This window comes from Sus scrofa, chromosome Y (genome assembly GCF_000003025.6).
Source record: "Sus scrofa isolate TJ Tabasco breed Duroc chromosome Y, Sscrofa11.1, whole genome shotgun sequence".
NCBI lineage: Eukaryota > Metazoa > Chordata > Mammalia > Artiodactyla > Suidae > Sus > Sus scrofa.
Genome location: NC_010462.3, coordinates 4,684,506 through 4,711,447, shown reverse-complemented (window position 1 = coordinate 4,711,447; position 26,942 = coordinate 4,684,506). Strand labels below are relative to the sequence as shown.

The window sequence follows — 26,942 nt, the reverse complement described above, 5'->3', positions numbered from 1 at the left end:
GACTTGGGGGGAAGAGCCGTCTCATTTAAACCCCGGGTGGAGTTCCTGTTGTGGCTCAGTGGTTAACGAATCCAACTAGGAACCATGGGGTTGCGGGTTTGATCCCTGGCCTTGCTCAGTGGGTTGAAGATCCAGCGTTGCCGTGAGCTGTGGTGTAGGTCGCAGATGCGGCTTGGATCCTGCGTTGCTGTGGCTGTGGCGTAGGCTGGCGGTTACAGCTCCGATTGGACCCCTGGCCTGAGAACCTCCATATGCTACAGCAGCGGCCCAAGAAATGGCAAAAAGACAAAAAAATAAAAATAAAATAAAATAAACCCTGGGCTCCCTTCGAGGAGTGACTGGCCCACACTTTCTCTGAGCGCCCTGCGGTCCCACCGATATTGAGCTGGTGTGCTGATGTGTGTACCACACAAATGTTTCTACTGTGCCCACGGCCAGTGGCACATGAGGGCACCGTATCTTCCAACACGCAGGGCTTCTCAGAGCGAGACAAGCCCCTGAAGTTCACGTGGGTGGCCTCTTCCCTGCCCACGGCCGCTTCAGAGCCAGCGAAGCCGTCATTTCCAAATGAGCCAAAGCCCGCGGTTGTGGAGCAGATTTAGTCCTTGTTAGATACCTGAGGCTGGACAATTTGACAGTCTCGTAGGCGTGTGTGGACTCCAGAGCCTAGAGCCCGCTTGGAAATAAAAGTCATCTCATGTCACTGTATTAGTGGAGCGCGCCACAAAAAGAAACGAAACGTAAACAAAGTTGGAAATATTCACCTGTGTATTTCTGTGTCCATCCCACTCACCTCGCCTGCTCCGCACCCCCCCACTTCCTTGAAAGTGAAATTACAGTCAGATGGCATCAAACTCGGCGACCTGCTTCCAGCTCCTCAAAAATGGACCTCTCCTTTTTTTTTTTTTTTCTTTGTCTTTTTAGGGCCGAACCTGCAGCACATGGAAGTTCCTGGGTTAGGGGTCGAATTAGAGCTGTAACCGCCAGACTACATCACAGCAACAGCATCACCAGATCCAAGCCGTATCTGTGGCAATGTCGGATCCTTAACCCACTGAGAGAGGCCAGGGATCAAACCCACATCATGGACACAATGTGGGGTTCTTAACACACTGAGCCACAAGAGAAACTCCCAAAGCGGACTTCTTGACCAGTTCGTGGACATTTATGTGGACAGGAAATGCATCTCCAGTTTCCTGCTGGTGCTTAGGGCATAAGCTGCCTGCTGGGGTTGGCTCTCAGCTCCACCACCTCCCTGACCTCAGACAAGTTCCCTGACCTCTTCCTGGGCCTCATACGGAAACTAGAGATAAAGCGATGCCCACAGGGTGGGGGCAAGAGTGCCGCAGGACCTAAGTGCCCCATACAGCCACCTCCTGGAAGGCAGTCGGGAACTCATACTCAGTTTAGTTTCTTTCTTCCTCTCAGAACACAAACTGTACCCTTTCCTCTCCGCGGCTCGCTCCATTCTCACCTCTTCCCAGGCTGAGATGACTTAGCTAACAGACGCATTATCTGATGGCTGCAAAGCTGACGCTGTCCTGTTAGGCACTGTTTCTTAATGCATCTGATTCTAGGGAGTTCCCTGGAGGTCTAGTGGGTAGGATTTGACTTCTTTTTTTTTTTTTTTTTTTTTTTTAGGGCTGCATTTGCAGCATATGGAGGTTCCTACGCTAGGGGTCGAACTGGAGCTGCAGCTGCCAGCCTACACCACAGCCACAGCAAAACCAGATCCCAGCCGCATCTGCCACCTACACTACAGCTCATGGCAACACTGGATCCTTAGCCCATGGAGTGAGGCCAGGGATCGAACCCACAACCTCATGGTTCCTAGTCAGATTTGTTTCCACTGAGCCATGATGGAAACTGCGAAAGAGTCTGCTTTTAATTGGCCTTGAATGTCAGTCAACTGACCTCACATACACGGCTGAGCATCAGGTCTCAAAATCCTTACATTCCTTTTGGGGTGTTGGAAATTTTCATACAAAACAAAAACATTTTGGAATTCCTATTGCGGCACAGCGGAAATGCATCTGACTAGCATCCATGAGGATGTGGGTTTGATCCCTGGCCTTGCTCATGGGTTAAGGATTTGGCATTGCCATGTAGTTCACAGACGAGGCTCGGATCCTGCGTTGCTGTGGCTGTGGTGTAGGCCTGCAGCTCTGATTCGACCCCTAGCCTGGGAACCTCCATACGCCACACCTGCAACCCTAAAAAGATAAAAACAAAAAACAAAACTTTTTCTCCTTTTGCAGTGAAAGGTCCAAATGTCATCCTTCGGGATAAAGTGAATTGAGATGCCGGCATCCTCATTACGAAAAACCGTCTTTAGACCTGTAACTGTGGGCATCATGGTTTGTCACCAAGAATGAACATGCAGAATCACCCCTGCTTTCACGCACATCCAAAAAAGCACAAAATGTGGCTTTCCACTGAGAACACCTTCCTAGACATAACGCACCATCGAAGTCTCCGTAAGCATTCATGCTGGTTCATTTATTGGTGGGTGGCTCCATTCTTTGTCATTAAACATTTATTTAGCGATGACAGCATTAGCTATGCACAGCACAACCAGCTCTTCCTGTATTTTTGTTTCCTTTTCTCGTAAAACGGTGTCTGAGGAGGTGGACATCCATGGCAGGCCACGAAGATGCTCGCCTGTGACAAAAGAGCGTCTTCTGGGGGAGTTCGTCACTGTCCTGGCCTCATCTTTTATCTAGACCAGAGTGAACGCTCTGTCATTTTCAACCTGAGAACACTGCCAGAACATTCGCTCAACACAAAATTGCTTTTGTGGTCTCCCCTGAGCTTATCTGTGTTCTTCCTCTACCATGAGCTTCCTTTTCCTCCTAGCATCCTGGCTTCTGTTTCAAACACAAGTCCCAAGTGTTTCTCACTCCCTGGGACTCTCAGACCCAGAAGAATAAACGCTGCTCATCCTCCTAAGCTCCTACTTCCATCCCTGACTCGTCATTTGCTTTTAGAACAGCTCTTAGGATGCTGGTCAGTTTCTCTGCATCTATTTTTTTTTTTTCTTTTATCTTTTCAAGGCTGCACCCATGGCATATGGAGCTTCCCAGGCTAGGGGTTGAATTGGAGCGGCAGCTGCTGGCCTCCACCACAGCCGCAGCAATGCAGGATATGAGCCTCGTCTGCGAACTGCACCATAGCTCACGGCAACGCCGGATCCTTAACCCACTGAGTGAGGCCAGGGATCGAACCCGCAACCTTAGGGATACTAGTCAGGTTTGTTACCGCTGAGCCACGATCCTGTTTCAGATTGAGATCCAAGCTCTAGGGCCTTGGCTACTCAACGTAGAAGCCGCTGACTGGCAGCAGCCACATTTCCAAGGAGTGTGCTGGAAATGTGGAGTCTCAGGCCCCACCCCAGACCTCCTCAGTCAGAATCAGAATCTGCTTTGGAGTAAGAGATGGTCAAATGGGAGTGGCAAGCAAATTGTGAATTGCGGACGATGGGGAATTTCTTGGGTGAAAAAGTCCTGGCAGCCTAGGTTGTGACCTATACCAGGTCCTTAACCCACTGAGCCACAACGGGAACTCCCGTGTTTTTAATTTTTAATTTTATTTTTTTGTCTTTTTCTAGGGCTGCACCCACGGCATATGGAGGTTCCCAGGCTAGGGGTCTAATCAGAGCTGTAGCTGCCAACCTGTGCCACAGCCACAGCATTGCCAGATCCGAGCCTCGTCTGTGACCTACACCACAGCTTATGGCAATGCTGGATCCTGAACCCACTGAGCAAGGCCAGGGATCAAACCTGCAACCTCATGGTTCCTAGTCGGATTCATTTCCGCAGAACCACGACGGGAACGCCTAGTTTTTAATTTTTTTTTTTTGTCTTTTTTTTTGCTATTTCTTGGGCCGCTCCGGAGACATATGGAGATTCCCAGGCTAGGGGTCTAATCGGAGCTGTAGCCACTGGCCTACACCAGAGCCACAGCAACACGGGATCTGAGCCGCATCTGCAACCTACACCGCAGCTCACGGCAATGCCAGGTCGTTAACCCACTGAGCAAGGGCAGGGACCGAACCTGCAACCTTATGGTTCCCAGTTGGATTCGTTAACCACTGCGCCACGACGGGAACTCCGTGGTTTTTAATTTTTAAAGCATATTCCACACACGAACGTCCAGAAGTGACCTCTGCTTTCCAAGACCCAAGGAAAGAGAAGATGAACCGTTCAAAATGATAGCAAGCCTTACGCTTTCTCAGGGACTGATAATCAGCATCTGGGGAGTCGTTCTATGATATTGTTTAGAATCAAATAGTCTTGGTTTTTACAAGCAGGTGTGTACTATTGCAGGGTGGATAAGGTTTTGATGATGTGGGCCTGTTCTGACTTGTATGGGGTCAGCTGCCCCTGCTTACAGGGGGCAGGTGCTTTTGACATGGCAGCTCTTTGCCAAAGGCTCTGCTTCTCTCTGGCAGTGTGGCTCCTGGCTGCCTTCCGTGGGTCCCTAGAAGCGGCTCCTGGCTGCCTTCCGTGGGTCCCTAGACTATGGTTTTCCAGGAGGACAGCTGAGGAGCTGAGCCCAAACTTTGCCTTACTTAAAACTGCAGAGGAGTTCCCGTCGTGGCACAGTGGTTAACGAATCCGACTAGGAACCATGAGGTTGCGGGTTTGGTCCCTGCCCTTGCTCAGTGGGTTAACGATCTGGTGTTGCCGTGAGCTGTGGTGTAGGTTGCAGACGCGGCTTGGATCCCGAGTTGCTGTGGCTCTGGCGTAGGACGGTGGCTACAGCTCCGATTCGACCCCTAGCCTCGGAACCTCCATATGCCGTGGGAGTGGCCCAAGAAATAGCAAAAAGACAAAAAAAAAAACCAAAAAAACCCTGCAGAGCTGGTGGTGGAAAACCAGCTGGACACTGGGCTGGGAGGGCATGGAAGGGCTTGCTTGCAAAGCTTCAATAAGAGAAGAGCGAATGGCCAGCATTAATAAGTCAACAAATAACAAATGCTGGAAGGGCGTGGAGAAAAGGGAGCCCTCCTTTGTACCCGTTTACATTCCCTTAAAGGAATACAACCCTGGGTACAACCATGATAGAAAAGTGTACAGAGGTTCTTCAGAAAAGTTAATATAGAACTACCATATGATCCAGCAATCCCACTCCTATGCACATATCTAGACAAAACTATACTTCAAAAAGATACATCCACCTTAATGTTCATTGCAGCACTATTCACAATAGCCAAGACATGGCGAGAGTTCCTATTGTGGGGCAGCGGTAACGACTAGTATCTATGAGGATGCAGGTTCAATCCCTGGCCTCGCTCAGTGGGTCGGGGATCTAGTGTTGCTGTGAGCCGTTGTGTAGGCTGGCAGCTGTAGCTCCGATTGGACCCCTAGCCTGGGAATTTCAACAGGCCCGCATGTGTGGCCCTAAAAAGCCAAAAAAAAAAAGACATGGAAACCACCTAAATGTACATTGACAGATGAATAGATTAAGAAGATGTACGCAATGGAATACTACTCAGCCATAAAAAAGAAAATAATGGCATCTGCAGCAAAATGGATGGACCTAGAGATTGTCACACTAAATGAATTAAGTCAGAAAAAGAAAGACAAACACCATATGATACCACATGTCTGGAATATAATACATGGCACAAATGAACCTATCTACAGAAAAGAAACAAACTCATGGACCTGGAGAACAGACTTGTGGTTGCCAAAGGGGAGGAGGAGGGAGTGGGAGGGCTGAGAATCTGGGTTGAATAGATGCAAATGTTTGCATTTGGAGTGGATAAGCAATGAGATCCTGCTGTTTAGCACAGGGAATTCTATCCAGTCACTTGTGATGGAACATGACGGAGGATAAAGCCATAGCCCAGAGGGGGCTCTTTTGTTTTCAACCTTGAAGAGCTTTTTTTAAATTTGGTTTTTTCTTTCTAGGGCTGCACCTGCAGCATGTGGACGTTCCCAGGCTAGGGATCAAATCAGAGCTACAGCTGCCAGCCTACTTCACAGCCACAGCCACACAGGATGCTTAACCCATGGAGGAAGGCCAGGGATCAAAACCCGAATCCTCATGGATACTAGTTGGATTGGTTACCGCTGAGCCACAACAGGACATCCTTAAAGAGTTTTAAAAAAAAAACCACAAAAAAAAACTTCACTCAGTATGTTTTCATCATTACTAATATCATTTTGACGCTTTTATGGATATAGGACAAAGCATGATTGTCCATGTATCATGAATTCATTGGTAAATTAAAGCAGTTAGGAAACTCTGAATGACCTTAAACAGAATTTCCTAAACAGAATCACGCTTGAAAGCTCATTTTTGCAGTTCCCGTGGTGCAATGGAAATAACTAGGAACCATGAGGTCGCAGGTTCCATCCCTGGCCTTGCTCAGTGAGTTAAGGACCTGGCTTTGCAGTGAGCTGTGGTGTAGGTCGCAGACCTGGCTCGGATCCTGCGAGTTGCTGTGGCTGAGTTGCTGTGGCTGAGTTGCTGTGGCTGTGGTGTAGGCCGGCGGCTATAGCTCCGATTTGACCCCTAACCTGGGAACCTCCATATGCCCTGAAAAGACAAAAGACAAAAAAAGCAAGCAAGCAAGCAAGCTAATTTACAATGTGCAAAGCTTAATCCTCCATTGTTGAGACCTGAAATGTACAATAATCGATGTGGGGTGGGGGTGGGGCGCGGTTAGGCAAAGTAGTTTCCCCTTTAAGAGGTTTTCATTGTAAATGAACCATGTTTTGATTTAAGAAATTTTTTTAGGATTCTTTGATTTTAAACAAAAATCCTAGGTCTAAGGGATTGTTCTCCTAGGGGAGAGAGACCGTACAACTGCGCTATGTTAACGCCCGTCGCTGCAGTCACAGTTGCTCATAAACAGATCAAAATTGGGGATGCCGGAGTCTCAAACAGGGCAGATCGGGCACGAGGCGTGCCTTCCGGTAAGTTCAGTTAAAACGCGATGGCAGTACTGTGGGCTCTAGATGCTGCAGCATCAACCCCAGGGAATGAAAGCTGATTTCCCGGAATGGCGCTCCCCTTCCCCCGTTCCCCCGCCTCCCGACCAAGCATCGCCCTCGTGAGCCCTCGTGGGTTTGCAGAGGCGCACGGCCCCCACCGAGCCTGGCGCCTCTATGGCCTGAGCGGGGGATTGGGGCGGGGGCGACGGGGAGGCCCAGGGCACATGACGCCCCCTTCCCCCAGCCGGCCGGGCACATGACCCAGGCAGGCCAGCGAGGACCCGGCAGACCCGAGCCGCATCCCCAGCACTGCCCATGGCCTCCCCGCGCCTGGGGACCTTCTGCTGCCCCACGCGGGACGCCGCCACGGAGCTCGTGCTGAGCTTCCAGCCGCGGGCCTTCCACGCGCTGTGCCTGGGCAGCGGCGCGCTCCGCCTGGCACTCGGTCTCCTGCAGCTGCTGCCCAGGCGCCGGCCCGCGGGCCCCGGGGTCCCCTCGGCATCCCCGCCGGGTTCCTCCCGCGCCCCGGCCTCCGCCTGCATCCTGCGCGCCGCCGCCGCCTGCGACTTGCTGGGCTGCCTGGGTAAGTGCGCGCGGCCGGCGAGTGGGAGACCGTCTGTGCGCGGCTGCGGGCGCGCGGCCCGCGGGTGGGGGACCCGTGCGTGCGCGGCTGAGGGCGCGCGGCCCCAGCTTGGGACCGGTGGGTTCGCAGGTAAGGACTCATCTCCCGGGGGGGGGGGGGGGGAATGGACGGGTCGACAGGAGGCTGTGCAAACGGTAAAAAGTTCCTTCATCGGCGGTAAAAGTTCCTTCAAAGGACCTTTGCTGCTTTTGTTATGGTTTTAAACGGTTTGATGTATTTGTTATTGCAGTTCCTAGGGAAACTTTAGCCAGTGCTGTTAGGGAAAAAGCAGAAAATATAATGGATCCGTAATTGTTCCATCAGGGAGAGACTAACAGTTAATATTTGGGCGGCCACACACAGCCTACACACAGCCATTTCCAAAACGATTTAGCAGAATCACGAAGAAGATCTGACATATATATATATATATATATATATATATATATGGGTTAAATTTTTATCCATTTACTTATTTATATATTTAAGTTAGATTTTTTTTTTCTTTTTCTTTCTTTCTTTTTCTTTTTTTGGCTGCTCTGCGGGGTATGGATTTACAATGAGCACGGCAGCGAAAGGCTGTTGGTCTTTGCAGGGGTCTCCACCTCTGGGCCCCGAGGGGGTGGCAGCAGCTTACGCTGCTGAGCAGGTGTCTGGGCACCTTTTTCTTTCTTTCTTTTTCTTTTTTTGGCTGCTATGCGGCATATGGCTGGAGGATAGGAGCCTCCGTGGTGACCTAAGCAGAAGCCAGGGCAATGCAGGATCCTCAGCCCACTGCGCTGGGCCAGGGATCAAACCTGCGTCCCAGTGCTGCAGAGACACCACTGATCCTGCAGATCTGGTTGTGCCACAGGGGATCTCCAAGTTTGGGTTTTATACCAGGCGGGCAAACCACAGCCTCCAGGCCAAATCCTGCCTGCTGCCTCTTCTCCATGTATGCCCCATGAACTAAGGATGGTTTTACATTTTCAAGTGTTTTTGTTTTTTTTTTTTTAATCCAAAGAAAATTTCCTGGCGGGTAAATATTCCATGAAAGTCCAATGTCAGCATCATTAAGTGCAGTTTTATGGGAAAGCAGCTACCCCGCGCGTTTGTGCGTTGTCGGGGGGCGATCTATGCCCTACAGGGCAGAAGCACATGTTGAACAGGAAAGGCATGACCCAGAAAGCCTAAAGTATTTTCTCTCTGGCCCTTTACAGAAACCTTGCTGACCTCTGCTTTCTACTAAGCATGGCATGTTTTACAGACCTCTAAGCTAGATATTGCTGACCATTTTAACGTTTTATTTTGGAAAAGTTTGGTTTTTTTGTTTTGTTTTGTTTTTGTCTTTTTGCCATTTCTGGACCGCTCCTGCGGCATATGGAGGTTCCCAGGCTAGGGGTCGAATCAGAGCTGTAGCCACCCGCCTACGCCAGAGCCACAGCAACGCGGGATCTGAGCCGCGTCTGCGACCTACACCACAGCTCACGGCAATGCCGGATCGTGAACCCACTGAGCAAGGGCAGGGACCGAACCCGCAACCTCATGGTTCCTAGTCGGATTCGTTAACCACTGTGCCACGACGGGAACTGCAAAAAGTTTTTTTTAATTAAAAAAAGAATTTTAATTTTATGGCCATACCCACAGCATATGGAAGTTCCTGGGCCAGAGATTGAACACTCATTTCCACCCACCAGAGCCGCAGCAGTCAGATTCTCAGCCCACTGTGCCACAGTGCGAATGCCCTGAAAAAGTTTCTTTCTTTCTTTTTTTTTTTTATTTTTTTGTTCTTTTGCCATTTCTTGGGCCGCTCCCGCGGCATATGGAGGTTCCCAGGCTAGGGGTCGAATCGGAGCTGTAGCTGCCGGCCTACGCCAGAGCCACAGCAACACGGGATCCGAGCCGCGGATCATTGGCATATGTTCAGTTGTCTCCTACATGCTGTCTTGCAGTAGGTTTGTTTGAATCAGGATCCAGATCCTGTCCGTGTTTTGTAATGGGCTGGCAGGTGCTGGCCATTCTGTTTTCAGTCATGTTTGCACGGCAGCCAAAGGCTGTTGGTCTTTGCAGTGACCTCCACCTCCGGGCCCCGAGGGGGTGGCAGCAGGTGTCTGGGCACAGGTGGCTGTGTGTCCCAGGGCCTAGTTCTCCTATTCTCACTCCTGTGATCAGAGGCACTCAAGAACCTTGACTTCGGTTCAATGCTGTGGAACCTCTAGTCAGTTTCTCAGACTTGAGGAGTAAGACAGGAGGCAACACTTCCTATTAGTGGTAACATCAATTTGGTGCAGGATAATTAAATTAAAAATTGATGTTTCTGGAGTTCCCTGGTGGCTCAGTGGGTTAAGGATCCAGCATTGTCACTGCTGCTACGCAGGTCACTGCTCTGGTGTGGGTTCAATCCCTGGCCCGAGAGTGTCCACATGCCATGGGTGAAGCCCAAAAGAAAAAAAAAAAATTCTGTATTGTACAACACAGGGAATGCAGCCAAATTTTGTCATAACTGTAAATAGAATATAACTTTTAACAATTGTATAAAGGGAGTTCCTGTTGTGGCACAGCAGACACGAATCCGACTCATATCCATGAGGATGCGGGTTCGATCCCTGGCCTCGCTCAGTGGGTTAAGGATCTGGCTTTGCCGAGAGCTGTGGTGTAGGTTTCAGACTCTGCTCAGATCCCACGTTGCTGTGACTGTGGTGTAGCTCTGATTGGACCCATAGCCTGGGAACTTCCATATGCCGCAGGCGTCACCCTGAAAAAGCAAAAAAGAAAAACCAAAAAACATTGTATAAAAATCAGAAATTTTTAAAAATCGATTTTCTTTCTGAGTCTGAAGCATTTTGGAAAAGCATCTTAATCATAATTTCGTTTCTGTCACTTGACTATCTGGAAATACACTCTGGAGATGCGCCAACACATCTTTCAAGGGTCAGTGAACTACTGCTTGTACATCCTTTGGCCTCTAGAAGGATGGTGCATGACCTTCTGAGCAAATGAGCAGAAGCAGACGTCAGGGGAAGGCTTGGTGACCAGACCTCCTCCCTGAAAAATAAGAAATACAGACACCTATCTCATAGGATGGCTTCTTCCCAGTTGTACTGAGATGTAATTGACACACACACAACACCGTGGAAGTTTAAGGTGTACAGCATAATGACTTAACTTACACGTCTCATGAAATGACCACAGTAAGCGTAGTAAACATCCATCACCTCTTATAGATACAAACAAAAATCATGGTGTTGACTGAGCTCGAGGTGGCGCTCTGTACCGAAAATGGCAAAGCACGAGATATAAGACAAGCATTATTTTTTTGATTGGTGCTTGAGAATGAGAAACTATTGCTCAGGGTTTTAGTGTTCATGGTTCCCTTTAGTGGTGTATCACACACTATATGTTTGGTAGCGTATTACACGGTATGTAGTTAGTAGGCTAGGTAGACACACTGCATTTGGGTGTAACGACTGCTCACAGTTGCCCTCCAGCATGTGTTACATGGTATATACTTAGGCAAAGGCTATGGCATCACCTAAGCCAGAACCCTAATATATATACCTTAGGTGTGCGTACTGTTATCAGGAGAATTAGATATTTAGATCTAATAGCAAGGAAAACTCACAAATAATCAAAGTCAAAAGCAGATTATCAAGAGCTAATTTGAGAAAATCTTAACTTTTTTTTTTTTTTGGCTGTGCCCGCAGCATGCAGGCCCAAGGATCAAACCCGCACCACAGCAGTAACACTAGATCCTCAACCCATGGAGCCTCCAGGGAACTCCTGGAACTCTTTAAATGTACTTTTTTTTTTTGTTGTCTTTTTGCTATTTCTTTGGGCTGCTCCCGCGGCACATGGAGGTTCCCAGGCTAGGGGTCGAATCGGAGCTGTAGCTGCCGGCCTACACCAGAGCCACAGCAACGCGGGATCCGAGCCGCGTCTGCAACCTACACCACAGCTCACGGCAACGCCGGATCGTTAACCCACTGAGCAAGGGCAGGGACCGAACCCGCAACCTCATGGTTCCTAGTCGGATTCGTTAACCACTGTGCCACGACGGGAACTCCTAAATGTACTTTTTTGAAGAATGAAAGAACTATCTTTTTCAACTTCAGAATGTGCTTTTTTTTTTTTTTTTTTATGTGAGGAAGAGTTAACTTGGACGTTGCAAAGATAGCCAAGGAGTTCCCTGGTGGCTTAGTGGGTAAGGATCCAGCATTGTCACTCCTGTGGTAAGGGTTCCATCTCTGGCCCTAGAACTTCTGCACACTGCAGATGAGGCCAAAAAAATGAATAAATAAAAAAAAAATAGGGAGTTCCCATTGTGGCTCAGTGGGTTAAGAATGCAACACAGCGTCTGTGAGGATGTGGGCTCGATCCCTGTCCTCCCTCAGCAGGTTAAGGATCCGGTGTTGCCGCAAGCTGCAGTATAGGTCCCAGACTTGGCTGGGATCCGGCATTTCCATGGCTGTGGTGTAGGCTGGCAGCTGCACCTCCAATTTGACCCCTAGCCTGGGAATTTCCACAGGCAGCAGGTGCAGCTGTAAAAAGTAAAAAATAAAAATTAAATAATAAAAAGATAGCCAAGAAGTACAGATTGTTATTCACATAATCACTTCTAAGTGCCAAACAAACAAAAACAACAAAAGACACGACTTCGGCTAATGATGACATCAGAGTGCCGAGGATTGCTTCCCGACGATGATAATTATTTTCTGACTCTTATTTTCTTCTCTGTCTCTGCACACACCAATTTGTGTTTCTTTCCTCCTTCTCTCCCATCTTTTCCTCCCGTCTTTCTCTCTCCCTTCCTATCCATCCATCCACCCACCCACCCGTCCATCCATCTGTCCACCAGTCCGCCCACCATTTTCACAGAGTCAGCGAGTCAGCTTTAGGTTGGAAATAGGACCAGGTACAAAGCATCACCCAATTCTCCTTTAGGTATCATAGTCCGGTCTTCGGTGTGGTTAGGATTCCCAAGTTTCGTGGACCACATCTCCGACGTGAATGGCACAGACGTGTGGCCGGCTGCCTTCTGCGTGGGGACTGCAGTGAGTGTGCCTCCCTGGGTCTCATGTCCCCTCCCCTCTGCTCCTGTTAGTCTGTGTCCTCATTGTGCTCCCAACCCTCCCAGCAACCCTCCTTCTTAGAAATGCATAAGCTCAGAGACGCTGCTGCTGTGCTCCCTCGGAGCAGGAACCCTGAGGCAAGCTAGGGGCAGGGCGGCGCCGGGGAGGGGGGGGGGTAGTCTCTGACGCACGTTCAAGTTTGAGAGCCTCTGCGCTAGTGTGTTTACCCCCCCACCCCCAACCCTTAAACACACACAACATCATTACCTTAGATGGAGCCCCCTGTGACGCAGTGGGATCTCTGGTGTCCTGGGAGCACTGGGACGCAGGTTCGATCCCCGGCCCCGGCACAGTAGGTTAAGGATCCGGCATTGCCGCGGCTGCGGCTGGGATCTGATCCCTGTCACGGGAACTCCACATGCCGCGGGTCCGCCAAAAAAGAAGAAGGGGGAAAAAAAAAAAAAAAAGCTGGCCAAAGAAAAAAGCAGTTATTGACTGGCTGTATGCTTAAGGAAGTATATACTTAAATATATCTCCGTGTGTGTGCATAGTGCTGTGTCCACCAAGATAACGACCTCCAAAGGGCACGGAAGCTGCCCCTCGATCTGCGGCAGAATGTCAGCTCCCCTCGGTTGCCTCCGGCTGGAGCGTGGGTCTTAGTATAGCGCCGGTGCCCGTCTAATGTGCGCCCCCCGCCTTCCCCTTCTGCTGAGAGGGCCCTTCCCGCCCACCCTCCTTGGTTCTCCGCAAAAGAGCGTCTGGTTCAAAGGCCCCTTGGGCGCTCCTGCCCGGCCAAGCGGCACATCTGAGCCCTTTATCTCCGGGCCTACAAGGGCAGCGCCAGGCAGGGCTCGCTGGACCAGACTGGGCACAAAGGCGCACGCCCCGCCGGGGCCGCCTCCCGGCCTCGGCTTCCAAGACGGTCCACGTGCGTCCTGAGGGCTTTCACGCGCTGCCTCCTGACGTCAGAGGAAGCGGGCGTGGGCCAGCTCTTTTCGCGGGCCGGGCAGTCTGGAGTCCGCGCCCGGGAGCGTTGATGCCGCCTCTTCCCCGTTACAGACGTGGATCCAGCTGCTCTACAGCGCCTGCTTCTGGTGGCTGTTTTGCTATGCAGTCGACGCCTACCTGGTGATCCGGAGATCGGCGGGACTGAGGTACGCAGAGGAAGCAGCCGGCCTCCTGCCCTGCCTGGTTTCCCCAGGGCGGGTTGGAGAGAGCTGAGCGCTCCAGAGGGTCTTGTTTGCCATTGGCAGACACGGCTGATCAGAACCTTTGAAGGCAGGATCAAAATGTTGAGCATTTTAAAATCCCGGAAAGAGGAGTTCCCATCGTGGCTCCGCAGGTTAAGAACCCGACTCATATCTATGAGGATGCACGTTTGATCCCTGCCCCCCCCGCCAGTGGGTGAAGGATCTAGGTCGCTGTGGCTGTGGTGTAGGCCTGCAGCTCCAGTTTAACCCCAGCCGGAGAATTTCCACATGCTGCTGGTGCAGCCCTAAAAAGAAAAAATTAAAACATAAAAAAAATAAAAGCCTGTTAACAGGTACTTCCATAAATTAAATATTTGGAACTAGACAAATCCTAAAAAAGAATTGGCATGAATATAAAAGATTTTGATGGTATTTAAAAGTTTAGGGAAAAAAAAAATCCTTAGACACATGTATGGATACGTCATGCTAAACACGGAGCCCAAGAATGCTGGAGCCGCCTGGCAGGAATGCAGGAAGGTTAGTGCCTCGACCCTGGTGGGTTCAAATTCCAGCCGTGTCACTCACTAGCTGTGTGACTGTTGGCATGGTGCTAAACCTCTCTGAACCTGTGTTTTCTCAGCCGTAAAACAGTACCCACCTCATGGAGACCCTGGGAGAAGTGAACATGACAGGCATTTGGTAACCGGGTGCTGGGGTTGTATCCGGGATGTGCCTGTGTGTGAATGAGCAGAGACACATGGAACCTCAGTTCCAAAGAGAATTGGGAGGGCAGGGTCTGTGTCTCAGTGGCCAAGGAGGCATTTGAACCCACCAAGTTCGTGGCGGGGGTCCCCTCTGCATGGAGCCCTTGCTTTTTTTTTTTTTAATAGCTTTATAAAATTTACCTGTTTAAATATATAAAATCAATTTTTTAGCATATTCACAGAATTATGCAACCATCACCACTTTGTGTGTGTGTGTGTTGTTTCAACATTCTTTGGTTCCATGCCATTTTATTCTTCCCCCAAATTCCTGTTGATTGCCAATCTTCCCTTCCCCGCCTGGCAACTTCACATCTGTCTGTCTCTAGATTTGTCCTGTAAATGGAATCATACACTATGTGGCCTTTCATATCTGGCGGCTTAAACTCAGGCTTCTATAGCCAAGGTTTATCCACACTGGAGTTCCCTTCGTGGCTCAGTGGTTAATGAATCTGACTAGGAACCATGAGATTTGGGGTTTGATCCCTGCCCTTGCTCAGTGGGTTAAGGATCTGGCGTTGCCATAAACTATGGTGTAGGTCACAGATGTGGCTCAGATCTGATGTTGCTGCGGCTCTGGCGTAGGCCGGCAGCTACAGCTCCAATGAGACCCCTAGCCTGGGAACCTCCATATGCCGTGGGAACAGCCCTAGAAAAAGGAAAAAAAAAAAAAAAGTTTTATCCACATTGTAGCATGAATCAGTACTTCATTCCTGTTCACTGCTGAATAGTATTCCATTGTTTCATTATCCACATTTTATCCATGTATCAGTCAATGGACTTTTAGGTTGTTTCCCATTGTCTTGACTCTGAGGAATAATGCTACAATGAACATTTGCTTACAGGTGTTTGTGTGGACTTAGGTTTTCACTGTATACTTTTGGGGGTACACCTCAGAGTGGAATTCCTGGGTCACTGAGTAACTCTGTATAACCTTGAAAGCCACGGCTGAGCTGTTTTCCAAAAAGGCTGAAACATTTTACATTTGCACCAACACTGTACGATGATGGTTCCAATTTTTTCAGGTCCTTGCTAACAACCTGTTATTTTCTGTGTGTGGTTTGGTTTTTGAGATGTTAGCCATGTTGGAAGTGGTATCTCACTGTGGTTTTGATTTCTCTGATGGCGAATGATGGGGGGCATCTTCTCACGGGCTTATTGGCCATTTATATACCTGCTTTGGAGAAATAACTCCTTGAGTCCTTTGCCCAGTTTTTAATTGGCCCGATTGTCTTTTTATTGTTGAGTTATTAGGTGTTCTTTATGCATCCACGACACAAATACCTCATTGGGTGTATGATTTAGAGATATTTTCTCCCATTTAATAGGGTATCTTTCCATTTATTTGATGGTATCTTTGAAGCTTAACAGTTTTTGATTTTTATAAAATCTGATTTTTCTATTTTTTTCTCTTATTTCTTGTGCTTTTGCTGTCATCTGAGAAACCACTGCCTAACCTGAAGTCACAAAGATGTATACCTCTGTTTTCTTCTAAGAGTTTTCCAGTTGGAATACTTTTATTTAGAGTTCAGAGCTGTGAATTAATTTTTGCGTGTAGGGAGCATCAAGTCCACTTTTATTCTTTGGTAGGTGGACATGCAGTTGTTCCAGCACCGTTTGTTGGATACGTTCCCTTTTATTTTTTTAATTAAAAAAAATTTTTTTTTGTCCTTTTAGGACTGCACCTGTGGCATATGGAGGTTCCCAGGCTAGGGGTTGAATCGGGGCTGTAGCCACCAGCCTACGCCAGAGCTACAGCAACACGGGATCCGAGCCGCGTCTGCGACCTACACCACAGCTCATGACAACGCCGGATCCTTAAGCCACTGAGCAAGGCCAGGGATCGAACCCGCGACCCCATGGTTCCTAGTCGGATTCATTAACCACTGAACCATGACGGGAACTCCGGATACGTTCCCTTTTAAAACCAATATCAGCAAGCAAATAAAGATCATATTCAGGCTACAGAATACACTGGGCAATCTTAGGGAATCAGCACTCTAAAATTGTTGCTATACCTTATGGATATCACATCGTCATTCACTTTGTCTCTCTGGCCTGAAATTGAATGCTTATTTCATTTTCGTGTTTGTTCCTTCTACCTTTAAACCTTAGTTCCTGAGCTCTTACACATTTGTACAAAACCTAGGTATACTTGGTTGTGAAAATTCTCTAGAAAAGTTAGTCAAGGTCAAAGGCAGCCAGTGAGGTGTATCGGTAAGAATTAGTTTGGGCTACAGAAAAAAGCAGAAAGTAATAGGGACTTAAGATAGGAATTTGTCCCTGAAGCGAGGTATACATATGAGCTCCTGTCTGATGCCTCCTTCACTCGCTTTTGGAAGGATAACCCAGTTAGAGGTCTCACAGACTACCGGTTAGTTTGTGGAGATAAAAGGAAGCTTGGATTATCACCCTCGTCCCTTGGTAGCCATGCCTCTGTTATTGGATTTTTTCTATTAAATTCCCAAACAGTATTGTCCACTATAATGATCCCATATTGATCAGGGTGTTGGCTTAGTTCCAAAAGCCAAAACCACTTTCAGAAAACAGAAATGGGCAACAATTTCTTATCATGTCGTTTCCCAAAGATATACTGTGTATCTCAGTGACACACGCATAGCTGCCCTAAGAGCGTGTGTGGCCAGCAAGCAGCCAGCATGGTCACCCTTACCTGTGAAGACCCACACACCCAGGCTTTCCACTGTGATGGCCTGGCACAAACTTGCCCGTGTGCCCAAAACACCAGGGATCGAAGAGGAATTTCAGAAGAGGTTATCACATTCAGCTGGGTCCATAAAGATCTTCCACAAGTCTCAGTAAATATCTATCTGCTGGAACACCTCGCGGCTCTCTGGAGAGATTATTGTCGATGGTTGAGTAGAAACAGACTTTTGCCTGTAGGCTACATCCATGGGTCCAAACTGCAGAATAAATTTAATGCCTATTCCTCTAAAAAGCAAACAAAAAGAGCTTTGGAGCGCTGAAAGGAACCTAGAACAGTATGTTTCCTGCTGTGATTGAAGGAGGCAGGTTGCATCTCTACCTATGGGGGACTGGAGTTGGACAGCTCTTTGGACCTGGAGGACAGACAGAGCCCTGAGAAGCCAGGACAGGCAATCAGGAAGCTCTCCTGAGACCTGGGGCAGCATCTGGAATTCATCTTGGAGCTCAGCGTTGGCACAGGCAGGAGGCTGGGGATGTGCGGAGACTGCAGGCTGCCAGGCTTCCAAGGACCTGCCCATCAAACAGGAGGCGAAGGTCCAGGAATGCCAATCACCCAGAGGCGTCCCAAGGATAAGAGCCAGGGCAGTGAAGCGGGCTCTCCCACCAGAAAGGAGCAGGCCTACAGCGGAGACAGCAGATGTGCTCTGTAGCCGTGGAGACGCTGCCCGCACTCATCCCTGCCAGCGGCCGTGCCTCCCCCAGCGAGGGCTGGGTTTAGAGCTGACCTGAGAGTGTGGGTCCTGTAAGGAGCTTCTGCAGCCCCTCTTTGTTTCCATAGCTGAGGGTGGAGTGGATTCTGTAGGTGGCAACGAAGCGCCTGCAGCTGGCGGGGAAGGGTCCCGAGGAATTCCTGGGCAGGGGGCCAGACCTCGCGGGTGTGGCTCCATTAAATCCACATCATCTGCTAGATCCTCCCAGCCTTTGGCCGTTTCCTTTGGTGCAGGAGAATTTTCCCTATGAAAAATCATTAAGTCAGTTTAAAAACAAAATATTCACTGTAGTCTGGCTCCAGGTGGGGGACAGACAGGTTTTAACACTAACGAAAGGCGCCTGAGATCCCGGGAAACGCTCGGAGTCAACGTGGCTGATGCTCCAAGAAAAGGAAGAGGTGAGAGCAGAGGGGGTGGGGAGGACCTTCGCGTGAAACCTCCCTTGGACTCAGAAGAAAGGAGGCGGCGTTGGTGTGGTGTTCGGTTGTGTCAGTCATTGAAGTGGCTGCCGCTTGGGGCACATGGCCCATCTGTCACTTCCTTCCCCTCGAGGCCACTTGCAGCTGGAGAACCGACCACAGGGCTTTGGGGAGCTCAGCACTGGCCTCGCCCCTGCGGCTCCCTCCCACCTCGGAGGACACCACTGGCTCCTCCAGCCCAGGGCTGGGGTCTGGCATGCCGAGATCCCACCCTTCCCCAGCCCAGCCCTGCAGAAGGCTGCTCCTTAGTTTGCTGCGTGTCCTACAAAGCCTCTGGCTTCTGGGCCGGACACTCCCGGATGCGCTGCCAGGCCCGGATGTGCAGGGAAGGGCCGCCGGGAACCAGAGAGAGTGTGGGCGGCACCATGTGGCCTCCCGGGAACCTGGCTGAGAAGGGTCTCCCTCCTCCTGCCTGTCTCTTCCCTCCTGTCTCCTTGTAGAAGGGCGTCCTTTCCCCCAGCCTGATGGCTCCCTTTGTCTACGCAGCTGATCTTCAGAATTAGAATCCTGATGAGTCTGGGGTCACACTGTTGGCCATATGTCTGGCACAGTTTTGAGCACCTCCGAGGGAGCCCTGGGGCCTGTTCCTTTCCATTGCAGAAAAGACACAAACCGAGCAGCGCTGTATTGAAAGAGCCAGATAGGAGCTCCCGCTGTGGTGCAGGAGGTTAAGATCCAACTGCTCCAGCCCCGGTCTCTGTGAAGGCACAGGTCTCTGCAGAGGTGCAGGTTCTATCCCCAGCCTGGCGCAGTGGGTTAAAGGATCCGGTGTTGTCACAGCTGTGGCTCAGCTTCAATCCCTGGCCCGGGAACTTCTATGTGTCATGGGGCCATTAAAAAAAAAAAAATGCCAGATAGCTCTGCACGTGCTCAGGTCGTCTGTGGTCCTGACCCCATCTGCAAGGCTTGCTGCCTCGAGTCTTTCGAGGCATGGGGTGGGGGCTGTGGGGAGCACAGAGGTGGAGGGCAGAGATGGCAGCTAGGACATAAGGGGAACGCTGCAGGGAGTGGGGGTGGGATGGGGAGGGGGGGTAAGCTAGGAAGCCTCCCTGCTCTCCTGGAACATGGAATAACCACCCACTTCTTGGAGAGCTGCTTCTTGGTTTGGGCTGAGTGTTGAGACACTCCTGTGTTAGGTAGGAGCTGACTCTGGGCAGGCTGAGGCTGGGAGCACCATGCTGACAGGGGGAGCCGGGCTCTCAGGAGGACTTGGAGGTGTCCTGTCTCGCTCCCCTTCACTGGAGAGCCTTAGGTCGGGTGAGAGAAGCCAGATGCAAAAGACCACATCATGCATGGGTCCGTTTAGTGAAACGTTGGGAAGAGGCAGATGCATAGAGGCAGAGAGTGGTTGCCAGGCGCCGGGGGGCAGGAGTGATGGGGTAGGACGGCTTCCTGGTCTGGACTTTCCTTTTGGGCTGATGAGGAACTGCATACAGGTGTGGTTGCACAACGCTGTGCACCTACTGAATGCTTCGGGGTTGTTGACGGCACCTCGGGTGGGGCCGCCCCTGCTCCTTCCTCTCCTAGCACCATCCTGCTGTACCACATGATGGCCTGGGGCTTGGCTGCGCTGCTCTGCGTGGAGGGAGCGTTCATGCTCTACTACCCTTCCATGGCCAGGTAAGCACCCCCCGCCACAAGCCCACTCCCCAACCCCTGCACCCCTGGTGTGTCCTCTTGCAGGAAGTGCTGGCCCTGCCCGCGTGGGCACCTGGTGGGCAGGCTGTGTTCATCCATTGACCACACAGCCTTGCACCTGGAGTTAGTGTCCCAGCCTCTGCCTGTCATGTGCCTGCGGGTGGCCGCCTGGCAGGGTGGATGCAGAGCTGGGGGTGCCTCTCCGCCAATCCACCTGGGTGCCAGGCTCTAGGCGTCCCCTCCAGATTGACGCAGCCTTCCACCGCCCACTCTTTAACCTGTATTCTTCCAACCAGCTTCCTGTGGGGAAGCAGGTGAGGGCAGCATCCTTAGAATGAGGTCGAGATGGCTGGAAGACAAAGGCTTGTGCCTAGAAGAGCCAATTTGAAGCCTCTGCTGGTTGCACTGTTCTCACACCTCCTCTATCCTGTGCTCTTCTGGACACAGATACTGGGACGCATGGCCTCTGAGCGTGTCTTTGGCCTTTCTTCAAGTTTAAAATCCACCAGGGCAACCATCTGTAAAGCTTCAGGTTCCCTCCAAGGATATGTACCCTAATGGTCAAGGGAAAACTGAAAAACGGAGCTCGGACATTGTCTCTTTGTGATCTCAGGGCGGTGTAGACCAGGCATCTGCATAGCACGGCCCTCGGGTCCCACCCGGCCCTCTGCTTGCCTTTGTAAATAAAGTTTTATTGGCACACAGCCGTGCTCACTTGCAAAGGTATCCTCTATGGCTGCTTTCACACATTAGAGGAGTTTTGACAGAGGCTGTGAGGGGTTCTGAAGCACAGACTCTTTACTGTCTGGTCCTTCACAGAACACGTCTGCTGATGGTGGTGTAAACCATTTCTCCCTCTTCTTTTTTGATTTCTTATAGCCTCTCACTGAGGCGTCTCCCTTGGCGTGGCTGGGTGTGGCCTTGTGCACAGAGACCAGCTCCAGGTCTCTGTCATGCTCTCCCCAGAAACCTTAAAAGGACAAATCCAGAATGAGCTGCTCTTACAGGGGAAAGGGCTTATGGGAAAGGGCATTTTTATCACTCACATCCACTGGAGGGGTCCTGGGCGCAAGGCAGCCGTGGCTGCGGGGTCTGCGGTGCCTGTGTCTTCCCTCGGCCGCCCCTGAAGCATCTTCATCCGCCACTGTCTCTGTCTTCATGGCCCGCGAGCCCGCTCCAGGCTCCCACCCTCACTCTTGTCCCGGCCTCCACGTTTGTCTTTCCCTCCTCTGGTTCCCCTAGCTCCCCTCAAGCCCTTCCAGACCAGTGTAGCTTTCACAGTGGAAGAGGAAAGCTTCTGCTAAAAAGAAGGTAGCATTCCAAGGTGGTGGTGGAATCCTTAGGGCAACAAAAGACGGGCACCGCATTGCTTTTGCCTGTTTTTTTATCCCTGCATTTTCTGCCACTTTCCCCCTTCTGGCGCAAGCATTCCTTGCACCGAAAAGCCAGTGCTGGCCTTTTATCCTTCTTCCTCTGGCGGCCACAGGGCTGCTCCCTCCTCTGCTTTTCCACCTCCTCTTGGGTCAGGCGGAGCAACCTACCCTCTGCTTTGGACCCCCCCTCGGCCACTGTCCATGCATTCGGCAACTGACGGTTCCGCCTGGGTAACATACCCGCACCTGCCCCTCGGTGTCCCGTGTGGATGGGTGATTCCCACGGCCCGTCAGTACAAATCCTGGTCCTTCCCCCTGAAAAGAATCGGCGGACATGATTATCCACAAGCGTGAAGACACCTGCCCTGCGCAGTCTGAAGCCCGGGCATTTGGAGTGGATCAAGGGCAGAGCCTGGCTCTTACTTGCGAGGTCAGCCAGGCTTAGCGCGCAGGGCGGGGGAATGAGGGCTCAAAACCTCGCTGTTCACTGAGTGCCTTTGTCTGGCCTGAACTGTGTGGTTTCTGTGAAGAGTCCCAGTGGGGAGCTGAGAGGGGGAAACACCATCCCAGAGTCTGGCCTTTCTTTACCTTTTCCCAGCAGGGAATTTTAAAAGCACCCCCAGGTAGGAGACTGAGCCCCTTCTTCTTCTGCGATGTGTGGCTTGTTTGCAGACACGAGCCACGAGCCAGATTGCCTTCGAGCAGAGTCGGAAGCTCTGTGCAATTCCCTTCTCGCTCCTCCTGCCTCGGCTCCCGGCTAAGGCAGCGTCTGCCAGGCAGAGCTTCGTTTTGTCGAGACTGACTTGGCTTTCCCCCCTCAGGTGTGACAGGGGTCTGGAGCACGCCATCCCCCACTATGTCACCACCTACTTCCCACTGCTGCTCGTCCTCGTGGCCAACCCCATACTGTTTCGCAAGACGGTGACTGCAGGTATATCACAGGCAGGGGCTCCGGGGCCAGGCAGTGGCGGGCGGCCCCCTGGTCTTGGGTTCAGGGATCATCTAGGACCACCGACCTCACACGGCATCTTGCAGAGACAGGAGCAGAGGAGGTCCGGGCGGGGAACGGAGTCGGTTTCCCCCACGAATGGGAGCAGCGCCGTGACGGGCTGTCCGCCTTCTCTGCCAGCATGTGTCAGCTCAAAGTAGGGACCGAGGGACTTCTCCCTTCCGTCCAGTCTCATCCTGAGTCTGCCCTGGCCAGGCCTGGGGTGGCCTTGGAAGCCTGTGGAGGGGAGACGGGAGCTGAAGAGGAAAGGGGAGCCCAGGGGAAGGGACGGATGTGAACCTAGTGGTGGTGGGCACCCCCCCCCCCCCGCAACCTTGATGTGTGGGGCTGTGTCTTTTCCCCGTGGGGCAGGAAACAGGAAGGAGAGCACGGGAAATGAGTCAGATGCAGGGGTACTAACTGGATAAGCGGGATGTCGTGAGTCAGCAGAAGGTACTAGAAAGACCTCTGGGCCCAGGCAGGGACCGGCATTCCAACCCCCACCCCATCCTCAAGGAAGCGTGACCTGGGGCAGGTCTCCAGGGACCTGGGGCTGTGTGTGGCTCCCTCAAGGCACAATAAGGAAACCCACCTTCACAGAAAGGCTGAGGGCAGGACTTTAAAACAAGTCAAGTCCCCCCCACTAGGAAGAGGCAATGGCTGTGGCTCTCTGGGTCACGTTTTTCCTATCTTCATTTAAAACTAGTACATTAAATATAGCCCCCGCCCCAACAAAATTGCATTAAAAATAATGATTCCATTATATCAAGCAGGTGAACATGACTTCTACAAAAAGGACTAGAAAGAAAGACACTAAGATGCTAAGAGTGGTTGTCTCTGAGTGGACCCTGGGTCATTAATTCTCTTCTAAACTTTAATTAAATTAATTATTTAGTTTTCATTATTTTCGGGCCACGCCCGTGGCATAGAGGTTCCCAGGCTAGGTATCAAATCGGAGCTACAACTGCTGGCCTATGCCACAGCCACAGCAACGCCGGATCCTCAACCCACTGAGTGAGGCAGGGATCAAACCCACATCCTCATGGATACTCGTTGATTTGTTACCGCTGAGCCACAACAGGAACTCCTAAACTTTTAAGTTATTTATGTATTTATTATTTTTTTGGTCACAACCACTGCCTGCAGCAATTCCTAGGCCAGAGATCAAAGCCACACCCCAGCAATGACCTGAGCTGGATCTTTAACCCACCGTACCACCAAGAAACTCCTAAACTTTTTTATATTTTCCAAGTTGTCTACAAGGAAATGTGTTAAATCCCTCCTCATTCGAAAAGGGTGAGTGTGCATTTTTCTAATAAAAAATATAAATCATTGAAAATAGAGTTCCTGGGGCGTTCCTGTCATGGCGCAGTGGAAACGAACCCGACTAGGAACCATGAGGTTGTGGGTTCCATCCCTGGCCTCACTCGGTGGGTTAAGGATCCGGCGTTGCCGTGAGCCGTGGTGTAGGTCACAGACACGGCTCAGACTGGTGTTACTGTGGCTGTGGTGTAGGCCGGCAGCCGCAGTTCCGATTTTCCAATTGGACACCTAGCCTGGGAACTTCCATATGCCACAGGTGCCACCCTAAAAGGATGAAAAGACAAAAAAAAAGAAAAAAGAAAGAAAGAAAATAGAGTTCCTGAACTAGGAAAGCGCAGCCACAATCCGGAGCTTAATTAATAGCACGGGACCAATGTGGATTTCTTCCTGGTGACTGCGGTGACCAGGGCAGGGTGGGGGGGTGTAAGATGGTACCTTTGGGGGAAGCTGGGTCTAGGCGTCCGGGAACTGATCTTTGCAGATCTTATGTAAATCTCAAATTATTTCAAGGCAAATGTTTAAAAACCAATACATTCTCTGGTGTCCATGAGAACCGCATGGTGGCAGCTGTGAGGACAACAGGGCCGGGTCCTGCTGGCTTTGTGTGCCTCTGGCTTTGGTTACAGGCTCCCATCTGCTCTGCTGCTCTTTCCCTGGTGGTGGGGGGGAGCTGCTGGTCTTCGCTTCAGATGGACAGACCCGGAAGTGGGGGCGGTGGGGGAGGGGAGGGAGCATCTCCACTGGACGTAAATAATGGAATAAATAGTTACACACGGTTCTCCTCTCGTCTTCGCAGTGGCCTCTTTACTAAAAGGAAGACAAGGAGTTTACACAGAGAACGAGAGGCGGATGGGAGCTGTGATCAAGACCCGATTTTTCAAAATAATGCTGGTTTTCATTATTTGGTAATATTTCTTCTTTTTCTTTTTAAAAAAACCAAAAAACAAGACACAAAACTGTCCCTGGGAAGGGATGTGCAAACCACATGTCACTGGCTTTTCCAAGTGTGACCTGAACGTTCCAAAGGGAAGGGTCTTTAGAAAGGAAATCTTTGAAACTTGTGCCTTTTGAGGAAATGCTCGCGAGGCAGGAAGGCAAGTTCTGCCATCCGTGAACTGCTGGAAAGATACTCAAATCTATTCATATGACGTAAAAAGCTGTTACATCAAAAAGTCCCGAGTTTAGTCTTGATACACCCCCCCTCCCCCGCCCTGCCCCACAACCATATGCATCCGGTGTTTTGTCCCGCTGCTCACACTCAAAGTGCTCCCTCGCCGCTTCTCAAGCCACCCATTTGCATCTGGCTTGACCCCAGGATTCCCGCGTCTGGGACACAAGGTCAGGCGCACGTCTTTGGGGTGGTGACGCACAGCTCAGGCCAGCAGGTAGAGAGCGGCTTCCTCTCCTGGGCAACCCTCCATCACAGGTGCTCTCCGAACAGACCTGCAACCAGCACAGAGGAGACTGGAATCAAAAGACCCTTCGCTGCGGTGAAGGGATGCTTTGCCTGACAGGGCATGCCTTTGTGCTGTTAATAATTTATCTGACGGCGAGGAGGTGTGTTTGTACCTTCACTCATGCGAGACATAAATGACCTCCCTCTAAAAATCCCCTGTGCCTACCAATAGCAACCTCAAAAAATTCAGACATAAAACGCCAGGATTTACATTGGTACAACACCGTAAATCGACTACACTTAAAAAAAATGCCAAATCAAAGAACATGCCAAGACTTGTTTTGGCATCCATCTGAACGCTAGCTTTGTTTTCTAAGGGAGAATGCATTCTGGATGATTTGATCTGTGCTGGAACCTCACACCTGCTGTGGTGTTGGGTTCCCCTGGTGGGGGGGAGCTGCTGGTCTTCGCTTCAGATGGTCAGACCCGGAAGTGGGGGGGCATGGGGGAGGGGAGGGAGCATCTCCGACAGCAGGTGGCGCCTCCTTCCTGCTGAAGTGGTCGCCTCTGCAGGACTTCTAGGTCTTGCTAGACATGATGCCTGATGCCCAGCCCTCAAGACGGATTCTGTGGCGTGTTCTCTTTACCCGTGGACCGTTTTCTTTCCAACAGTTGGATGTCAAACATCATCAATGAAAGCCTTTTATTCTATCTTGAAATGCAGCCAGATATCAGTGGAGCCTCTTTGAAACAGGTCCGAATTGCAGCCAAGACCACGTGGTTCATTATGGTAGGTCCATCTTGATTGAAAATCTTATCGGAAAAAACAAACAGAAGAATAAAAACCACTCCCAAGTATGATGTATATGCCACTTAAATATGTAGTTGACGGTGTTCCTGGGGAACCTACATCTGGCCTCCATCCACCAGCTAACTAGTCTCATTCACTGCTGGGATCGTTATTAAGTGGGTATGTCGGACGCTGGTAAAGCCATTTGGCAAGTGTACAAACCTTTTGGGGAAACTTGAAATATCAGCAGATTTATCCTGAAGAAATATTTCTGACTGAAAAAGCCATGGGGAGGAAGATAGTCCTTATAACATTATCTACGATTATAAAGAATTCTAGAAATGCAGATTTTTTTTAAAAAGGGAGTGGTTAAGTAAATTATGATCTTTGATCTTGATGGAATGTTATGTGCATATTAAAAATGACAATTATGGAATGTAGTATTAAGTGAAAAATGCCAGGACCTAAAAATTACCTGATGACTTTTTTCCATGTATGAAAAAATGTTGACTAGCGATACCTAAATGATAATCAGGTGGGAAGACCATGGTAGATTTACCCCAGTGTTTTCATTATATTGCATTTGCAAAACAAAAATCCACACATGAGCTGTTGATGGAGAGGGACATGGTACCCTGCACAGAATTAACTCTCGTGCTGCTTCAGAGTCAGGGGAATGTGGGTGCCTGAAATGCCTCCATCCCTGTGCTGTGGGTCTTTTGTACGGACCCCACGTACGGGGAGGGAGGTCGGCCAGCCTCAGGGTGAGCCTCAGGCGCCGTTGTGAAATCTGATTCCCGTGCGAGTGCAGGTGGCGAGCTCCTGTGTCTTTGCTGGAAAGCTCGGCCAGGCCGGGGTACAGACGGTCCTGTGCAACCCCCTTGCTGCTCCCCTTTTCCTTCCCTGCCACGGTCTGTCTCCTCCAGACCCGCCCCCCCGCCCCCATCTCAAGGCAC

General features: G+C 50.6%; 1 protein-coding gene across 1 annotated transcript in view; it reads left to right on the top strand.

Moving 5' to 3' along the window:
* Window positions 7,144-26,942, top strand: part of GPR143 (G protein-coupled receptor 143) — a 34,541-nt gene continuing 14,742 nt past the window's right edge. The window contains exons 1-7 of the mRNA XM_003360225.4: window positions 7,144-7,527; window positions 12,487-12,596; window positions 13,674-13,768; window positions 20,006-20,098; window positions 22,311-22,420; window positions 24,597-24,705; window positions 25,869-25,986. Coding sequence (XP_003360273.2) covers window positions 7,260-7,527; window positions 12,487-12,596; window positions 13,674-13,768; window positions 20,006-20,098; window positions 22,311-22,420; window positions 24,597-24,705; window positions 25,869-25,986 — 903 coding nt within the window. The 5' untranslated portion in view covers window positions 7,144-7,259. The remainder of the gene's footprint in view (window positions 7,528-12,486; window positions 12,597-13,673; window positions 13,769-20,005; window positions 20,099-22,310; window positions 22,421-24,596; window positions 24,706-25,868; window positions 25,987-26,942) is intronic.